This window comes from Leptidea sinapis, chromosome 44 (genome assembly GCF_905404315.1).
Source record: "Leptidea sinapis chromosome 44, ilLepSina1.1, whole genome shotgun sequence".
Classification (NCBI taxonomy): domain Eukaryota; kingdom Metazoa; phylum Arthropoda; class Insecta; order Lepidoptera; family Pieridae; genus Leptidea; species Leptidea sinapis.
Window position 1 is genome coordinate 5,637,417 of NC_066308.1, and position 18,767 is coordinate 5,656,183.

Sequence of the window (18,767 nt, forward strand, 5' to 3'; positions counted from 1 at the left end):
GCGCCGTAAAAATAAATGTAGGTTATTCGAATCCCCGCCATTTTTCTTCGATATTTTTATTGTTTTGTTTACAAAAAATGAGCGATTCAAGTTTTGACAGCACACCGCCAGATATTTTAAGCGTTGCAAAAGAATATAATATTCAAGTGAATTTTAATTATTGAACTATACAAAATGTAATAATTAAAGTAAATAATTGTTTCATTAATACTTAGTTTATTTGTATATAATCAGTAATGGATGATATTAGGTTACTACTAGGACTGGTGTTTTAATGTTAGCTGTAAGCTAACTGTTTCAGATTCTTTTAGAGGATTCATATTCTGGGCGTAGATAAAGTCTTGTATGCAAATGTTGATAATTAGGTATTAAAACACTCGTGTGATACTATTATCACATTCATGTTTTAATACCCCTTATTACACAACAGTTGCATAAATAACTATTACAATATGGGTCCCAAAGAATCACTGCTTGAAAATTTTAAAGAGATGAGTATAATGACAGTTTGATGTATGTACACATGAAAATTAACTTGTTTGAGAAAAATAGCAACAGTCATGAGTTTAATATTAGGAATAAAGATAAGCTCGCTCTTACCACTACCAGACTCCATAAAGTTGGAAAATCTTTTAAAGGACAATGTGTACGCTTTTATAATAAACTCCCAATGATATGCTTAATCGAAAATAACGGATTACTTAGATGATAAAAATGCTTGTGAATGAACTTGCTCCAACTCTGTTTTAATTAAAATTTGTGAAAACAAAACATTATAATTTTCTAGAGTAATTTATTTTTACAAACTACATTATGTAGCTCTTATTATTATAAGAAACTGAAAATTAACGATTAAAAATGATCAAATATGATTTCAATGAAAGATATTTTGACTTTGACTGTTTCCATGGGACAATAAGTCACTGCTTGATCTAGAGATTAAGGTTATGCGACGATGGCGTCCTGTTGTTCAGAGCAGGCCATTTCTCCACTATTTGTAGTCAGGGTTCAGATCTGGACTAGACGAAAGCCAGTCTATAGTTCATATAAGGAATGCAATGAGCAGGACGTTCACCTGATGGTAATTGATACACCCTGCTTATTACAATATAGTGTCGCTAAGAATTCTTGAAAATCCCAAAAATTCTAAGCGGCACCACACTTGCGTTCGTCTCCTTGAGACATTCTCGTATACCAAGTAATTTCACCAGCTACGGCGCCCTTCAGACCGACACACAATAATGTTTACACATTACTGCTTCACGGCAAAAATAGGCACAATTGTGGTACCCATAATTAGCCGGTATTCTGTGCAAAGCATTGTATTGGCACTGCATTGTAATCGGCAGGGCGTAGGCGACCATCAACTGAACCTCCAGCATGTCTCGTCCCTTATTTTCATAAAAAAAAAGATTAGATATAATTATAAAGATCACCTGTAACTGGTGGCTGCGGCTTTATCACAGGACCTTGAGCTGTCTTTGGTATTGAAAACTCCGGTAACCATTCGTTTATGGCCTGTCTGAAATGGAGAAACAAATCTATTATATTTTCATTTTAAATATTACATTTTTCTGCTTGAGATGCGGTTACAAAATCTAACTTGCCTTGAAAATTAATATTTATGTAATTTATATTAAAATCCCTTTGCTGTAGGTACTATTTTTGTATGGCTGATATTAAAAAGGTTATATTAAGAAAAACTACGGGTTGCACAGCGGGAGTGCCGGCAATAGTTAAAACTTGAACATTAACTTTGGGCATTTTTGAATATTTTGGAATGGTTAGGGAATAATTTCGCAAAAATTGCTTTATTTATCAGAATAATCTAAATAATAATAATAATAAATCTTTATGCTCTTAATAGTGATTTTCATTATTATAACACTAGAAATAAGGGATTGCTTGTAACTAATTCTAGTAGGCTTCATAGGATACATAATAGCTTTAAGGGTAAATGTATACACTTCTATAATAAAGTCCCAGCCACTGTTAAGGCATTATCTATAAATAAAATTAAATGTTTTATAAAAAAAATGGATCTGTCGTAAGTCCTATTACTCCACAGCTGAATATCTAAAAGATCGGACAGCCTGGGACTAGATTGTGATTATTTTATAGCGATAGAAATGACTGTACAATATTGTATATTTTTATTGAAAAGAGCGCAAAAAAATAATGCTGGGAGAGTTTCTTGCGCCGCTTCTCTCTCAGAGCGCCATTTCTTTCCGAAGCGGTAGTAGTGTCTAGTATATTAGAAATGACATCAAAAAGAATTCTAAAGGAATCAATTTTGAGAAAATAAATGCCTTTTATAAAAGTAGTAGCATTTATGTAATTAAATACAATATCTTATATCTTTAAACGAGCAATTCTTGTATATATATATATATATATATAATCTGAATCTCGGAAACAGCTCCAACGATTTTCATGAAATTAAGTATGCAGGGGATTTCGGGGGTGATAAATCGATCTAGCTAGGTTTCAATTTAAAAAAAATGGTTTTATCCATGTTTGAATGAGAAACAGCTACAATAACATTAGAATACAAAGGTAAATTTCGCCACTATATACAAGACTATTATAGCTCAGATGGGACATTGGGTGATCCGGAAAGCAGAAGACCCCGGTTCGAATCCAGATGTCCTATTAGTTTTTTTTTTGTTCAAGTTTTGTACATTCTTAAAAATCCGAGCAAGGCTCGGTCGTCCGGATATTTCATTTAATGCGCTATCGTATATAAAAATAATGGATTTGAGTATTTTTTTCTAATTCACTAATGTTATTCAATGTGTATTTATTTATACTTGATATACCGTTGTCTGTCTACCTACATACGTATGCCTAGTTTCAAGCTGGATTACCATCCATTAAAAATATTATTATTTTAAACCGACTTTAAAAAAGAAGGATGTTCTTAATTAGTCGGTATGTTTTTTTTATGTTTGTAACCTCAAAACTTTCGACTTGGTGAACCGATTTCGATAATTCTTTTTTATTTGTTTGTTTTTTTATCTGGTGCTTCTCGTGTGGCGTCAAGGTAGATTTGCAAACTACATACATGCAAAGTGAGATGTGCTTGAGTGGTACGCGCGACGTGAGGAGTCGAGAGGCGTGAGCGAGGCCGAGGCGGGAGGACACCGATTTCAAAAATAACAATAATTGCAATTAGAATTAGATTCATTAATTAGATTGTATAAAAATACGCCATTATTTTTATACTTTTTAGTGCATATTATTATATCTAGATTTTTGGAATAGTGTTTTTGAAGTCGGTTTTTTTTGTTAATTTTTTTTAACTAGCTTCACGACACTTGCATAGGCTTGGACAGAATACAACTGAGAGCCCCACTGAAGACCCCATACACATTCTTCTGGAATGCGAAGCCATTGCCAGAATCAGGCTGGGATGTCTCAAAACACCTTCACTCAAAGCAGAGGACGTGCCATGCCTGGACCCTCTGAGGATCCGACGCCTTCTAAAAGTAATAGGTCTCGAGGATATCATTTAAATCTCGGCACAGTAACACGTATCCTAGTTATTAGACTCGATTCTACTCCTTAACTTTTAAGTTTGAGAACAGGCGCTTGCGCAAGAAGGGGACACAATAGATCCTAGGATTAAAGTGCATTGAAATCCCCAAATCATAATAATAATTGTCAAGACGAAAATTTATACACTTGTATAAAACAATAGTCGCTGTTATCCAGGTCGTGTAAGTTACTCAGGTCTGATACCTGAGTGTCTGTCGGTGATGGTAGACGTGCTTCCCCAGCGAGAGGTTCAGGTCGTCGTCACACACGCCCTGGTCGCTCTCCCGCTCCAGTTTTATATCCCACGAGACAGCCTCGTCTGCAATAACCAAATACTAATATTTAATAATGGCAATAAAACAAAAATCATGCATTTTAATGTTATTTACTAACAAAACTTAGGTATCAAGAACACACAAATTGATTATTTCTACTTGTATGAGTGTAATTTTGTAAAGTACGATGGAGAGAAATTAATTATAAACTTAATTTTATGCGATGTTTATAAAAAAAAAATATTGAGGCGCTAATATATGGGAGTTAAAATAAATAAATTATTATTATGTATTAAAAAATAAGTCTTCTTGCAATAACGGAACGTTTTGCGCAATTGACATCTATATTTTTTTGATATGATAGTAATTTTCTATATGGATATTCCGACACCATCAAACAATCTATACCTACTCAAATCAGTAATTCAGTAGTAATTCAAAATATGATTCAATAAGATTATTATCGTTTTTAGATACTAAAATCAGTACGTAAGTATCTTTAAAAGACGATACCTGCTAGAAAACATTCATCTTCACATATATATTCTATTATCTTTTAGCAGACAGTTTTTAGGCACGAGATACAAATTATTGATTGAACAATAGATACTGATTTATAATTTTAGAAAATTTATTGAATTAGACGTTACTTTGAGGAAATCCATAATTGTACAAATGATTTAAGTTTTCTTTAGTGTTAATTCCGCCAATATTTGTTTTTAAAACAATTCGACACGTGTTTCGTTCGTGTTCGTGTGCCAATAACTGCTTGGCAGTCTCGTGCCAGATTTTGGCGAGGCAACACGTCCTAAGGATGCCTCGTGTAGAGGCGAAACACGTGTCGAATTGTTTTAAAAACAAATATTGGCGGAATTAACACTAAAGAAAACTTAAATCATTTGTATTATAATTTAAGGTTACATTTTACTTTTGGGTATATCTTTTTTCTCCCACTTTTTTAGACTTACTTACGATTTGCTTTTTTCTTAGTTTTGTTACGTTCTACAATTATAAATAAGTTTCCATGATGTAAGCCACTTCTTTCAGTGGGTCCCAAAACAAGTTCATTCTCGCCATCCTCCTTACTAGTGTTGCAAATTTAAAAAAGAAAATGAACAACTATTTTATATTCTAGTATTAGGATTCCTTATATACTTGTAGATGTTGTACATGGTACAAAAGTTACATGTATATAAGTATATGTATACCGAGTTAATCACAATAAAATGTGAAATTTCACAAAGTTCCCAAGACATTGCCGTGGTCGAATGACTGATATATGACCTGACAACAGTAATGAAATTTCATTTCATTTTACCTACAGAAACATACAAACAAGCATCCGATTCTTAGATGAAAATAATTATTCTCTTCATCTAAATTTAAAAAAAGGGTAACACCTACACTGATCTTTTAAAATTTTAGAAAGCGTCGTCACTGTCTGATCGCAGGGACTTAATTGATCTCTCTTTCCTAAAAAATGTTATAGATGGAGGTGTCGATTGCCCAAATCTGTTGAGTAGGGTTCAATTGGCGGTACCAAAGCGTAATGCTAGGTCACATGTTCTCAAAAAACTAACGTTCAGGCCTAGATTAACTAGATCGAACCTAGGCAGATCCGCCCCTTTGTATAGAATAGTTGTCACCTACAACAACTTGGTTAAAAGAGCTGGTATAGATATTTTTCAGCACTCTGCCCCATGTTTCAAAAAAGAAATCAAAAAAATTATGAAAGTACTGCAAGATGGTTAGTCATTGTTCGTAGTTATTGTTTTATTCTTTAGTTTTTTCTTGGTTATTAAGTAAGAACATAGTTATTTTATTGTTTTATCAGCCTTTTGCTTGTGGCTTTAATTTGTAAAATTTTTATCAAAAATTGTTTTCAAAAGTTTTAGTTTAACAAAGGATGTATATAATACTATTAAGCATGTCGAGTTAGCCTGTAAGTGGAGTATACAACATTATAAAAGAATTTTTAAATGTATCTATAGATTAAGATAGTCGTATGCACGTTGGCTTCCTAATAAATAAATAAATAAATTTATAAAGAATAATATATTTATTATTAACACATATTTGTATATCACCTAATATTTATAATTTTTTTATTATGTTGTGTTTCAGCCATCCATTTATTCGTATTCTGTTTGGAGGGTAGACGCAAAGAGAATCATCTGTGTATATGTGGGGGCGCTACAGTCGCATCAGGGTACATCTTAAAACAAGCGCCAAATTTAAAATAATACTTATCACTCTAGCTACACGTTTTCTCATATTAACTCTATAAGGTTATATGTACTACATTACTTTGTACAACATAAGTTGTTGAAATTTTCACTATTTAACTACTTTAGTCGACAATAATATTAAATGTTTTAACTCGGCATACTTCAATTCGTTTACAATTTTATTTCTACATCTACTGCGACTTCCTTCCTTCTGCTGGTAGTGGTCACCATTGTCGCATTTGTGTTACCTGTGGATGGATGTTGAGAACAAGGTCTCACAGGCTACATACTGACACAGAATGCGAGGCACGCATTGGAGACTCTCTTATTCTCTCTCTGATTCGAGATCTCAATATATTAATATTGCTACATTTAACCATCTTTATGACTACTATCACCATCTTAACCTTATTGCTGTTTTTTAATAAGCTCTTAGATCAAGCCAATAGAAATAACAATATTGTAAAAATCTTGCAAAGATGGCTTTGACAATTAATTATTAAATAACGAAGACGGCTGTACGACCTTGAACCCTTTGCCTGTCCCAATAATGGACGAAGAAACCAAAAAAAAAAAAAACGAATGTCGCAAACGTCAGAAAATTTTAGGAACCAACAGGCAAGCCCACACAGCCGTATTCGTTATTTAATAATTAATTGTCAAAGCCATCTTTGCAAGATTATTTTTACAATATTGTTCTTCCTACAAACCTAGAATTTAATGATTGTTGCTTCGTTAGGCCAAAGAAGTATAACTTCTTGCGTGCATACATAAGTACACACACACTTTTGTATTAACACCGTTACTGTGTGCCCTAGATAGAAAACCCTGGTTAAATACGAGTGATAGTTACTGTGAACTGGCGCGTCCAGACTGCAACTGGCCCAGTGAGCCAGACTCCTGATGGGGATCATGTTGGCATTGTACTCGCAGTTGGGGTTTGTGAGGACCCCGCGGAGCAGCGGGATCAGCTCCGGTGACCGGCCGCAGTACGGACCTGGCACAATTAAATATTAATTTCGACAGCTCAAACATATACACGTACATAAAGTTAATTGCGGGAATAAAGTCAATATGATACTTTAGCCATTTTGAATTTTTTAGTTTTGTTAGATTTAGTTTCGTTTCATCACAAACTCTACCGAAAAATAGCTTATTTTAAACAATATGTTATGTTTTTAAAGTGATAAACCCGCACTTCTAGGATTAATACACAAATAAAATTTGAACGAATTTATAACGAGGCGGTACTCGAACGGTTTGCTCAGTTGGTTAGAGCACCGGCACGGAACGCCGGAGGTCGTGGGTTCGAATCCCGCATCGTTCATAAAATTCTGTTTTTCAAATTTTATTTGTGTATTAAAGGTTATTTTGGTCAGATTTTGCTGATATTTCTCACTTCTCGGATTACCCAATTTAAATTTGTAACCAAAATTTATGAACTGTGATAAGGGACTCGAAACTGCACCTCTCGGGTTCCGTCCCACAGCTCTTACCAACCGTTTGAATGATTTAGATTTGAAAGAGCGAAATCTCAAGTCAATTTCCTAACATGGAATTATTGAGTTGAGCAGGATACCAATCACGATACACGTTAGGGACATTCAAGCTCAGACCATACTTCCAACATAAAGCCTGACAACGTATTTATTGACTTTTGGTGTAACGGAATTCCATGGGCAGTTCCCATCTCATATGAGATGGGGCAAACGAAGAGCCGTTTGCCCCTATCTTATATAAAAAACACAACATTAATTTTATTTATAAATGACTAGCAACCTGTCCGCGATTTTATCTGCGTTTCATTCGTATCGCTCTCCTTCGGGGACTCCTGACAACATTGTGATAATAATTTTACCCTTTTCTTTGTGCCTGTACCCCTGACAGGTACAAAATTTCGTGATAATGGGTTGAAATGTAGGTGAGACAAGAAATTGGCTATCTTCAATGGCTGACACAACTGAAAGGTCAAGAAATTTAAGAGTGAATATTGAAAAGGGTTACCCAAGAATATTCTCTTCTGATCATAATCATTAGCGTGCAGGTTGTCCCAGATGACGGGAGGTCTTCGAAGCACCTGTGTGATCTCCTCTATACACTCCGTTGTGAGAATTTTGCTGATAACCTTTGGACCTGCGAACATTTATATTCTTTAACTTTCGAGGTCTATAAAGGATTCGTAATACTATATTTAGACTACAATTATATAAGTGAACTGGAAAAAAAATGCGTGCGTACCAAGTTCACACGTCAAAAGTGAAATCTGCATTCTGCATGAACCTCCAAGCTGCATATGAAGTCCTGGTACATGTTGCTCGGATGACACATGATTTCAACCGCTATGAAAGACATTACTATCGCCGCTACCATATTTATGTTCTCCTGGTGGCTATGTAGTAATACGTCGTGCGCATGACGTCAGAATATATTAAGGTATACTCGCGTCATATATATGATAATCTCTTCTTCAACTATGATCGCCTGGTACCAAAACATGCAATATCTATCTCATTTTCTCCCACGTTAAATCTTATGAATTACTGTCGCGCTTTTTCGTTTCATCTACTTTCAAATTCAAAATGCTAAAGAAGTTGTCACTTCAAAAATACCTTTATAAATTATAGGCCACTCAAACACTACTGAGGTATAAAAATAACATATTATCCTATTCATATAATAATAATTGATATATAACTTGTGGAATGAAACACAGAGCACTGTATCCCTAATAATCTAACCAGCTTTGCATTGCTGTGGTCAAACTGGTCGAGCTAAAACTGGGATGCATCAGACCAGAGATGAGAGTATTACTCTTAAGAGTTTGTGACTGAACCTGTGTGTTATAGAGCGCTGGAATGTGGGCCGACATGAAGTATTGTCTATCTCTATTGATCCGATTTGTAAAGATCTAGATTAAATAGAATTGCATTTACCCAATATTATTTTTTTAAATTTATCTAATACTAGAATAAATGAAGTGTTGGTAACTTACCAGTCCACATAATATCAATTTCCTGAGACAGCTTTGTGCCCAGAGTGTTGAGGTACTCCGAGTTGGGGACGGTGGGAACAGCTCTGGTGGAACAGTACTGAGTTGGGCACAGCAGGAACCGCGGGCAACCCAGATGCTGATGGACCTCATTTGTCACAGACACCTGGTGGAAAATTGTCATCAATTCAGCATTTATACTGCACTCAAAGTTTATAAAAAAAAAATGACAAGACCACAAGACCTTCATCTGTTGGTAAGTGAATGTGTTGCCCATTACAATGCAGGTTAGGCGAAAGCAACAGTGGCTCACAATTATGTGCAAACTTCTCAGAGGTGATAAAGATGCACCGAGTATGAATGACTAGCTGACCCGGCAAACGTTGTTTTGCCATATAAATTGTATTGGTCTTTTCCTTGCTAGTTGATAAGAGATGGCGCTAGTTGTATTCATTAGTAACAATCACACTTCTTTTATATTTTGTATAATTCACACTATAGTTTTATAAATTATAGCCTATTAGTTATTCTGGTGTGTAAGCTATATTATTGTAACATTTCATCAAAATCTATTCAGTAGATTTTGCGTTAAAGAAGTTCAAACATACATCCAGACATACAAACTTTCACATTTATAATATTAGTAGGATGAGTTATGTAGAATCTTTGTATCGGATAATTATTGTTCGAGGCGCAGGCATAGATTGTTCGCGAGACCGGCAGATTATACTGTGGCTCGCACCAACTCACCTATACCGCGGTCTCTCTCTGCTCTCTAAGCTCTTCTCGAAGCTCTCAACTCTTCTCGATCTTCTCAAGATTCACAAACCTGCTCGTGATATATTTGAGGATGGATAGCAAACGATTTTAACAGAGTGCTTTCGTTTTTGTGAGAGGAATGGATGAACAGTATTTGGATGTTTAATAATTATTAGTTAATTACAGTAAATCTTATTTACTATAATTTGTGAAATATGTTTAGTTTCTTTGTTTATAATTAATTACTAACTTTGATAGTGTAATTGGATCACGCCGTTTTATTAAAGTATTAAATAAATGCATAAATAAATGTAGTGCTCTGTTCAAGATTATTGAAAAAGACGATATTTCAGAGCGGTTTTGCAATTGGGTTCGTCTATTTGAAACATAAGATGTTAATTAGATTAGCCCCATATGTCAAGGTGCCCTTCAAACTGAAACAATACTGCTTAACGACAGATAAATGCGGTGTTGTGGTGACCACCAAACATTACATAGATAAATAATAAATAAATAAAATCTGTTTATTTCAGTCTGTTGGCCCGTAAGCGTTAGTTTTTCTTAGAAACTATCTTTATACTATATATTTCTTGTGTGCGTGTGTATGTCACTGAACTCTTTGTGTGTGTTCAAGGGGATTCGAGGATGGTTTAGATTGACAATTGAACTACCTCCTAAACGGCTGGACCGATTTTGATGATATGTTTGTGTGTTCCGGTGAATTTGAGATTGGTGTGTGTCTTCAGGTGGATTCGAGAATGGTTTAGATTCACAATTAAACTACCTCCTAAGCGGCTGGACCGATTTTGATGATTTTTTTTTTTGTTTCAGTGAATTTGAGATTGGTTTAGATTCTCAATTCTGTCCATATAATATAATTCTCCTGCTCATGTGTATGTTAGTGAACTCCTCCAAACGGCTGGACCGATTTTTCAAATTTAAGACGTGTGTACAGGACAACGTCTGTTGGGTCTTTAATTTGATTTCTTTAATTTAATTTAAATACTTGCCACGACACACTGAGGCACTCGCTATGTGTACATGTGTGTGTATCCAATGCCTTAGTATGGGGAAGTCAGGCTTATCAATAACCACCATCACCATGGTGTTGGTGCTCCCCCTCACCCTGTGCATGACGATGGGACTCGTTTTCGCATGACTGTATTAAAGTTGTCTGTAAGTGCGTTCACAAACATCGCTGATGTGCTACAATGATGGGGGAGTCCCAATCACCCTGATTGCCTTATTGTATTGGATTCGGAGATCATTCTACATCTTCTGTGTATACTTAACTCACAGGCTGCACCCTTTTGCTTCTTCTGGTGTTACAATAGAGTATGTGCTACAACGATCACATACCATCTAGTGATTCCTATTCCATTTATTTTTCCATAAATAAAATTATCAAATCACACAACAGTCCATGTGAGGCTTAGTATCAGCCTTATATGTTAATATAAAGAAATCTAACTTCCTGATGTTTGTTTCCAGTGAACTCCTAGATTAATGAAGAGATTTTAATGGAGATTATGGATGGAGGGCAGTTTAGTCCAACTTGAGAAATAGGATAGGTTTTATTATCGATTTGGGCCTTAATAATTTTTATTTCCAATATTTGTTTTGTATTCTATGAGAGAATTTATTGACACATGGTTTGACAGTTCTGCTGTGAAACAATTTCATAAAAACAACAGGGAGCATATTTTACGAAACTATTTATAAAAAAAATATATATATATATAAATTATGTGACATGTTGTTTGTCCCCGATGGACTCCTTAACTAATGAACAGATTTTAATGGGGATTACTTCATGGAGTGCAGCTTTGTCCAACTTGAGAGATAGGGTACTTTTTATTTCGATTTGGGACCCATAATTATTTTTATTTCCAATACTTATTTTGTATGGATATTTTCTATGAGAGAATTTATTGACGCTAGGTTTGACAGTTCTGCTGTGAAACAATTTTATTATAACAACAGGGAGCATATTTTACGAAATAATTCTTGATGTTTAGAAGTATTATTGGCAAATTCCTATTAGACAGTATTTTTTTTATTATCTACAGAACAACGTCTGTCGGGTCAGCTAGTAGTATATAATTAAATATGTACCGAACAATGTCTGTCAGGTCAGCTAGTTATTAATATTACAAAAGCAAATAATACACTCACCTGTGCATGTGCAAAGCTTTGAAATATTTGTTTGTCCGCTTCACTCATCTCTGGCTCAATATCATCAAACAACAGAGCAAAACAGGTGCAGCCAAACTGAGACACCTACAAATAAACAATTTTCACAACAATATTATTTTAACCACAATAATATCTAAACAATTTGTTATTATTTTAAGGTGATGCTAACCTAATTCTGGGATTAATTTAAGTTGAAGCCACAACCTGAGAGTTGAACAAGACACGTCACTCAAACTGTTAGCTCAGTGGAAGAGTGCTTGCACGGAATGTGAGAGGTCGTTGGTTTGAGTCCCGCATCATTCATAAATTTTGTTTTCAGATTTAATTTATGCTAACATCAATGAGAATGATGTGATGAACAAAAAATGCATGTCACCGAAATGAAAATGTTGCGTTGGTCTGGGGGTGTTACTCGGTCAGACAAAATTCGTAATGAGTATATCCGAGGCACCTTTAAAATTGCAGCTATACATCATAAAATACAGGAAGGCCGATTACGGTGGTATGGGCATGTAATGCGTACGAACGAACACCACATGACGAGACAAGTCATCGATATGGATGAGGCGAAGAGAGGCAGAGGCCGCCCACCAACTACCTGGACTAGAACTGTTAACAAAGACATGACGATGCTAGGCCTAATGCCAGCAATGACCCAAGAACGCAAACAGTGGCGATCTTGTATCAGGAGGGCCAACCCGAAATAGGGAATGTGCCAGGGGAATATATATATATACAGGGTGTCCCAAAACTCAACGATAACCTGGAACCGGGCGAGAGGCCAAGATATACCAGTTATGAAAAAAATAAGAAAAAAAATCTATGTCACTTAGTCAAGCGATGATAGACATTTTTCGAAAATGTTAAAAATTTGACAGCCTTTGTCGCATTTTTAGGTACTGTGATCGCAATTTTCACAATTTTACAGTGATTTTTTTAATAATGTTATCTCAAATAACAGTGCTATTAATGGTAACCACAAAATGAAAGTAATAATCATTCTTAGCTAAGTAAAATAAATAAAATTTTGACGAGTTATGGTTTATAAAATTTATGTCAGTCAACTTTGACACTCTACGTTGGAAAAAAAATGTACTACACTACCTATGGCAAGTTTTTTTAAAAGATGGCCCATTTAGTCTAGATTTCAAAATAGTACAACACTTGCCACTTTTCTTGACAATAAACCTGCTATTTCGTATGATATGCGTAGGGATCCCTCAGTAAAAAAAATACCTGATATTCTTTTGTTTGAAAAGTTCGAAGTCTCCATTGTTTGTAATGAACAAAAATGATAAAAAGAAATGTAGTTATGGTATTTGTCAAAACGAGACGTCACTATCCATCTCACTCACAACGACTCATCAGTCGTTCATAATAAAATTTAAACAATAACATTTAGTACGCATCGTTTCTTCGTTTACTGCGCTTCTCTCGTAATCGTGTAACTTTCGTACTATCGACTTTGGCTTGTGTTACCCTGGACTTGATACTCTATCCGTACTTGACGACTCTGGCTTTGTTTTTTGGACTTTGTGCTGTGCAAACTGTGTGTGAACAACATGCCGCATTTGTACACACCGCAAGAGTATGCAAATATGCATCTTATCTACGGTGAGTCCCATTGTAATGCCTCTGCGGCAGCTCGACTGTATCGGGAGAGGTACCCGAATGTGGAGCGGCACCCAGATTATCGTGTCTTCCAAAACGTGCACGCATCATACTCGGAAGGACGATTACCCAGTGCTCGTACATCTGGTGGGAGACCTCAAGGAAACTACGACGCTGAAGTTGAAAATGACCCCAGTACCTCAGTACGTTCGATTGAAATTGCAACGGGTGTGGCGAAGAGTACCGCACATCGAATTTTAAAACGATACGATTTTCATCCTTACCATGTACAACGTGTGCAGAGCTTGTTACCACGTGATCACGCACCCAGAGTTGATTTCTGCAGAACCATGTTTGCGAAAGATCCGGATTTTCTAAATAAAGTTTTGTGGACTGACGAATCGACATTTAAAAGAGATGGTTATTTAAACTTACATAACCTTCATAGTAGGCATACGGAAAACCCGCATTTGATGCGTGAGGATCGATCCCAATACCAATTTAAAGTCAACATGAGGACAGGAATATTAAATGGTCAAATAATTGGACCATTTGAATTCACTGAAAATTTAGATGGCGCCACCTACTTGCATTTTCTTCAAAATGATTTGCCGACATTGCTAGAAGATGTACCACTCAACATCTACAGAGAAATGTGGTATCAACAAGATGGTTGCCCAGCACATTATGCCCGGCCTGTAAGAGAATATTTAAACGAATTATGTCCCGGTAAATGGATCGGACGCCTTGGACAAATTTCATGGCCCCCTCGGTCCCCAGACCTGAATCCAGTAGATTTTTTTTACTGGGGATGCATAAAAGAAAAGGTCTACTCAAAACCAATTCAAAATGTAACAGAATTGCGCCAAAAATTGATGCAGCATCAGAAGAAATCAATGCGAGGAGATTTGCAAGACTGGTGAACAGGTCATTTCTGAGGCGATGCAGAGCTTGTATTCGTGCTGGAGGGAAACAATTTGAGCATCTGCTTTAATTTTAGGATAATAAACTGTTACGATAATTTACCGTTTTATTTTGATTAAATTTTCCATGAGTTCCTTTCGCAAAAATACGAAATAGCAGTTTTATTGGCAAGAAAAGTGGCAAGTGTTGTACTATTTTGAAATCTAGACTAAATGGGCCATCTTTTAAAAAAACTTGCCATAGGTAGTGTAGTACATTTTTTTCCCAACATAGAGTGTCAAAGTTGACTGACATAAATTTTATAAACCATAACTCGTCAAAATTTAATTTATTTTACTTAGTTAACAATGATTATTACTTTCATTTGTGGTTACCATTAATAGCACTGTTATTTGAGATAACATTATTAAAAAAATCACTGTAAAATTGTGAAAATTGCGATCACAGTACCTAAAAATGCGACAAAGGGTGTCAAATTTTTAACATTTTCGAAAAATGTCTGTCATCGCTTGACTAAGTGACATAGATTTTTTTTCTTATTTTTACCAGGTACCAGGTACCAGGTTATCGTTGAGTTTTGGGACAACCTGTATATATATATACTAACATCAATGAGAATGTATCTCCATATTAAACTGTATTACATGTACATAAACCATCATTCAAATTAATACAGGAACTTCAGATTACATTCCTATATTTTTTTTTTATATTTGTTAACTGTATTTCATATGAATTAAATTTTTGTGAATGACTCACTAGGAAACAATATATTTATTTATTTATTTATTATATACGGGCGAACCCTTTTTACAATATTAAAACTATGAAACTGATACAATATTTACTTAACTAACAAATAATAATATTTAACTAACTAATCAACACATCTTAATTAAATAATATTATATTAATAATAAAAGCAAGTCACATAAAATAAATCAAGTGTTGGCAACAGGGGGATAGGTCGACCCTCGGACCACTAAATATTACACCAGGTACAAATTAATACTAAACTATAAAAAAATGGCTCACGACCGTCGGTGCAGTTTCTCACATGAACTTTAGGCCTTGTGTTTTAAAATTGTAAATTTTATTTAAGACCAAACCATAAATAGGTAGCACTTAATTATTATCAGTTGTTTTTTAGGACCTTGTTAAAATTCTCCCACAGTGTCTGGAACTGCAATAGATCTTAGTGTACAAGATGAGACAACCACAATGTTTTTTGAGTATTTACCTAAATCTAACTCTTTTGTAAAATAAATTTAGAATTATCAATAAAAAAAACAAACCTGTTCAAGTTTCCGTTTCAGTGCTGTTATCTCTTTCTGGTTGCTGTATGTTATATCAAGGCCAGGCGACAAGGCATAGCAAAACATGATGCCATTAGACTTAGCTTCACATATCAGTGATGTTAAGTGTTCTGCTTCCTCCACTGTGTACAACTCACGCCAGTATGCTCGGTGCTTGTAGTCATCTTTAGGTGCATAAACATAAATATCTAGTCCCCATTTCTTTAGCCTGAAATAAATTGACGTTATAAGTACACAGGACTTTACTAGATATCTAAACTATTAGTATAAATTAATTTGTGGCTAATGTCAAAACTTTAACTTTTACAGTACATATTACTCAATTATAGTGATAAAGTTCTCTCAATCTCAATTTACGTTTACAACAGCGGCCTTAATAACTGCAATAGAAAGGGCTTCTTTCTCTTTCATTCACCGTGCCACACATACTCTTTCTAACAATATGCTATTTCTAACAATGCATGTGGACACGGCTTAAAAGGTAAGATAACACTAGGGCCGCCGAAATGCCATAAGCAAACTAATAATATAATTTCTCATACTCGGAAAGTATTGTTGTTTTGATCAGATTATTGGGTATAAAATGTTGCTCTCCACAGAGAGGGAAAAACTCATACAAATTATTTCCCACCCAAGGGCCAGAATGAACTTTAAAAATAGAATTGCTGTCAGCTGTGTTGAGTTTTATGTAAAAGAAAAACTAATAAAAAAAATGCTGCGGCCATGTGACTTTCTAAACAGCCAGTGTGAACTTAGCACAAACTTGTTTGAGCGGAATAAGCCACAACAATTATGTGGTGAGTTCTATATTTAAAAAAGTCGACATACATTGTCCTTATTTGACAATTAATTTTAAATAGGTACTACTAATATTATTACATATTATCCATGAATAGTTTAAATAAACAAATAGTTTTATTTTCCTCATATTCAAAATGAAATGTAGAGTGTTTAACACGGGTAAAAAAATCAATTCCTACTCGGGAAATACCTCGGGAATTGATTCTTTTGACCCTCAGTTTACAATCTACTATTGGTGTCTTTTAGAACAAACTTTAATAGGGAACTTTATGGAGACTACGGGCATAAGTCATCATCAATTGCTTGTTTCTTGTGTTGTACCTATGAGCATTACTACTTTGACCAAAATGGTGCCAAATTTTATAAATATAGCTTACAGCTCTCTTCTGCATCATAAAAAAAACAAAACTGTATTGACTTAAAATATGGACTAATTATGTTCACATAAACAAAGGGATTCAATCTTAAAACTAATATACTTTCTTACCTAATATTATTAGAAAATATATACTACAGAACATTGATATATGGTAAAACTAAAAATAATACACATACTTAATGCATTTTATGACTATTTTAAAACAGTATTCAAGCATACAAGTTAATAGTTTAACTTACTTTTGAAATAGATCTTTTCTTTGCTCGGTAGTCCATGGTCGACCGTAAAAGCCTGGAAAATAGAAACACAAAAGTCAATGACACTTGGTACCTACAGTGCGGCAAACTTTTATGACACACGTATAAACCGTTTTCCAAAAATAAACGTACCTTCAACAACGCCGCAAATGAATTCCTTCCGTATAAAACTCTCATCATCAGTTGCACTTGCCGTCATTTTATTATACTGTTACTTCTTTTTTGTACTTATCAATGAAAGTAATTTATTACTCTACATTCACTGACGGAGAGGGACTTATTAATCTAAGTAGAATTTACAATGGGTAACTTCACTTCCTAGCGAATAACTGTTTATAAGAAAACGCCGAAAGCAATAATCATTAAAAGTATTTAGTATCTACATAACAAAACTGTAATTTGACGTTCCATATACCTCGTACTCGTAGGTAGGTAACATTGGAATTTTTTTGCACCCATCAAAAGTTGAGCAAGAATCGAATATGGATATTTTTTTTATTAATGGTACCGGATGCACGTCTATCGGCCTTGAGACACTGAAGCTCCACAGTCCACACACAGAATGCTCCACAGCCGAATAACTATTTTTTTCATTCATAACATTTTTGATAACTATGTATCTACAAAGCACGCTTAGTTCTATTAATTTTTTATAAATTTATATCATTATAATTTGATTACATATTTTTTTTGTATTGTTTAATTGTATAATGACGTGTTGTTGGTGTAATTATTAAGAAGTAATTCGTTACTCACCACCATGGTAAATAAAAATAAGAAGTTTCCACAAACTAGTGGTCAGGTATTTTATTATTTGTAAATAAATTAGTTAAAATGTACATTTTTGATCAACCAGACGCACTCACTTCATTTAAGATCTCAAATAGCACTTTGCTAATTGCTTTCGTCCACTTTAAACTTTTCTTCTTGTTATCTATTTTGTTTAATATTCTTGTTTAGTTAGGTTAGTGGTATATATATATAAAATAATATTTTTAAAATTACTTTCAATTTTGAAGAATTATTTAAATTCGTAAGGTCTAGATTAATAAAAACAAGAGAGTATATTCAAGAAGTATTTGTAAGCTGGAGAAGCCAGGTAAGCATCTCAGGATCGTGGCAAATGAAATTCCTTAATCCCTGCCAACCCCTCTGCATGTGCTTTTCTGTAGCCCTGACATCATATGTATAAAATATTATGTTCTTTATGATCGGTTGAGTAGTCAATGCGTATAAGCGTAACAAACAAACGAATAAACAATTTCACATTCGCATAAGTATATTTGTAGAGAAATCAAAGATAACTCACTATATATAATCTTAATCACTATAGGTAATCTTAGACAGGCGTAGGTAATCGAGCGGGGAAAATAAAAGACAACATATAGTTCAACGTTATTAATATTCTCTAATCTATTATAATATAAACAGCAAATATAGCTTAGACTTGATAGTTGAATAATTAAAGACACCGAATCGATGGACACTCCACCAA

General features: G+C 34.5%; 1 protein-coding gene across 6 annotated transcripts in view; it reads right to left on the minus strand.

The window, feature by feature from the left end:
• Positions 1-17,698, minus strand: part of LOC126977224 (protein O-GlcNAcase) — a 45,639-nt gene extending 27,941 nt beyond the window's left edge. For all 6 annotated transcript variants that reach the window (XR_007732176.1, XR_007732175.1, XR_007732174.1 and 3 more), the window contains exons 1-9: positions 17,405-17,698; positions 17,255-17,306; positions 15,815-16,043; positions 11,964-12,068; positions 9,033-9,195; positions 8,045-8,173; positions 6,894-7,037; positions 3,742-3,856; positions 1,437-1,522 (exon numbers count right to left, since the gene is read on the minus strand). Coding sequence is in view for 2 of the 6 variants with exons in the window: in XM_050825948.1 (XP_050681905.1) it covers positions 1,437-1,522; positions 3,742-3,856; positions 6,894-7,037; positions 8,045-8,173; positions 9,033-9,195; positions 11,964-12,068; positions 15,815-16,043; positions 17,255-17,306; positions 17,405-17,471 (1,090 nt within the window). In the remaining 4 variants the exon portion in view is untranslated. The remainder of the gene's footprint in view (positions 1-1,436; positions 1,523-3,741; positions 3,857-6,893; positions 7,038-8,044; positions 8,174-9,032; positions 9,196-11,963; positions 12,069-15,814; positions 16,044-17,254; positions 17,307-17,404) is intronic.
• Between the last annotated feature and the right edge of the window lie 1,069 nt (positions 17,699-18,767).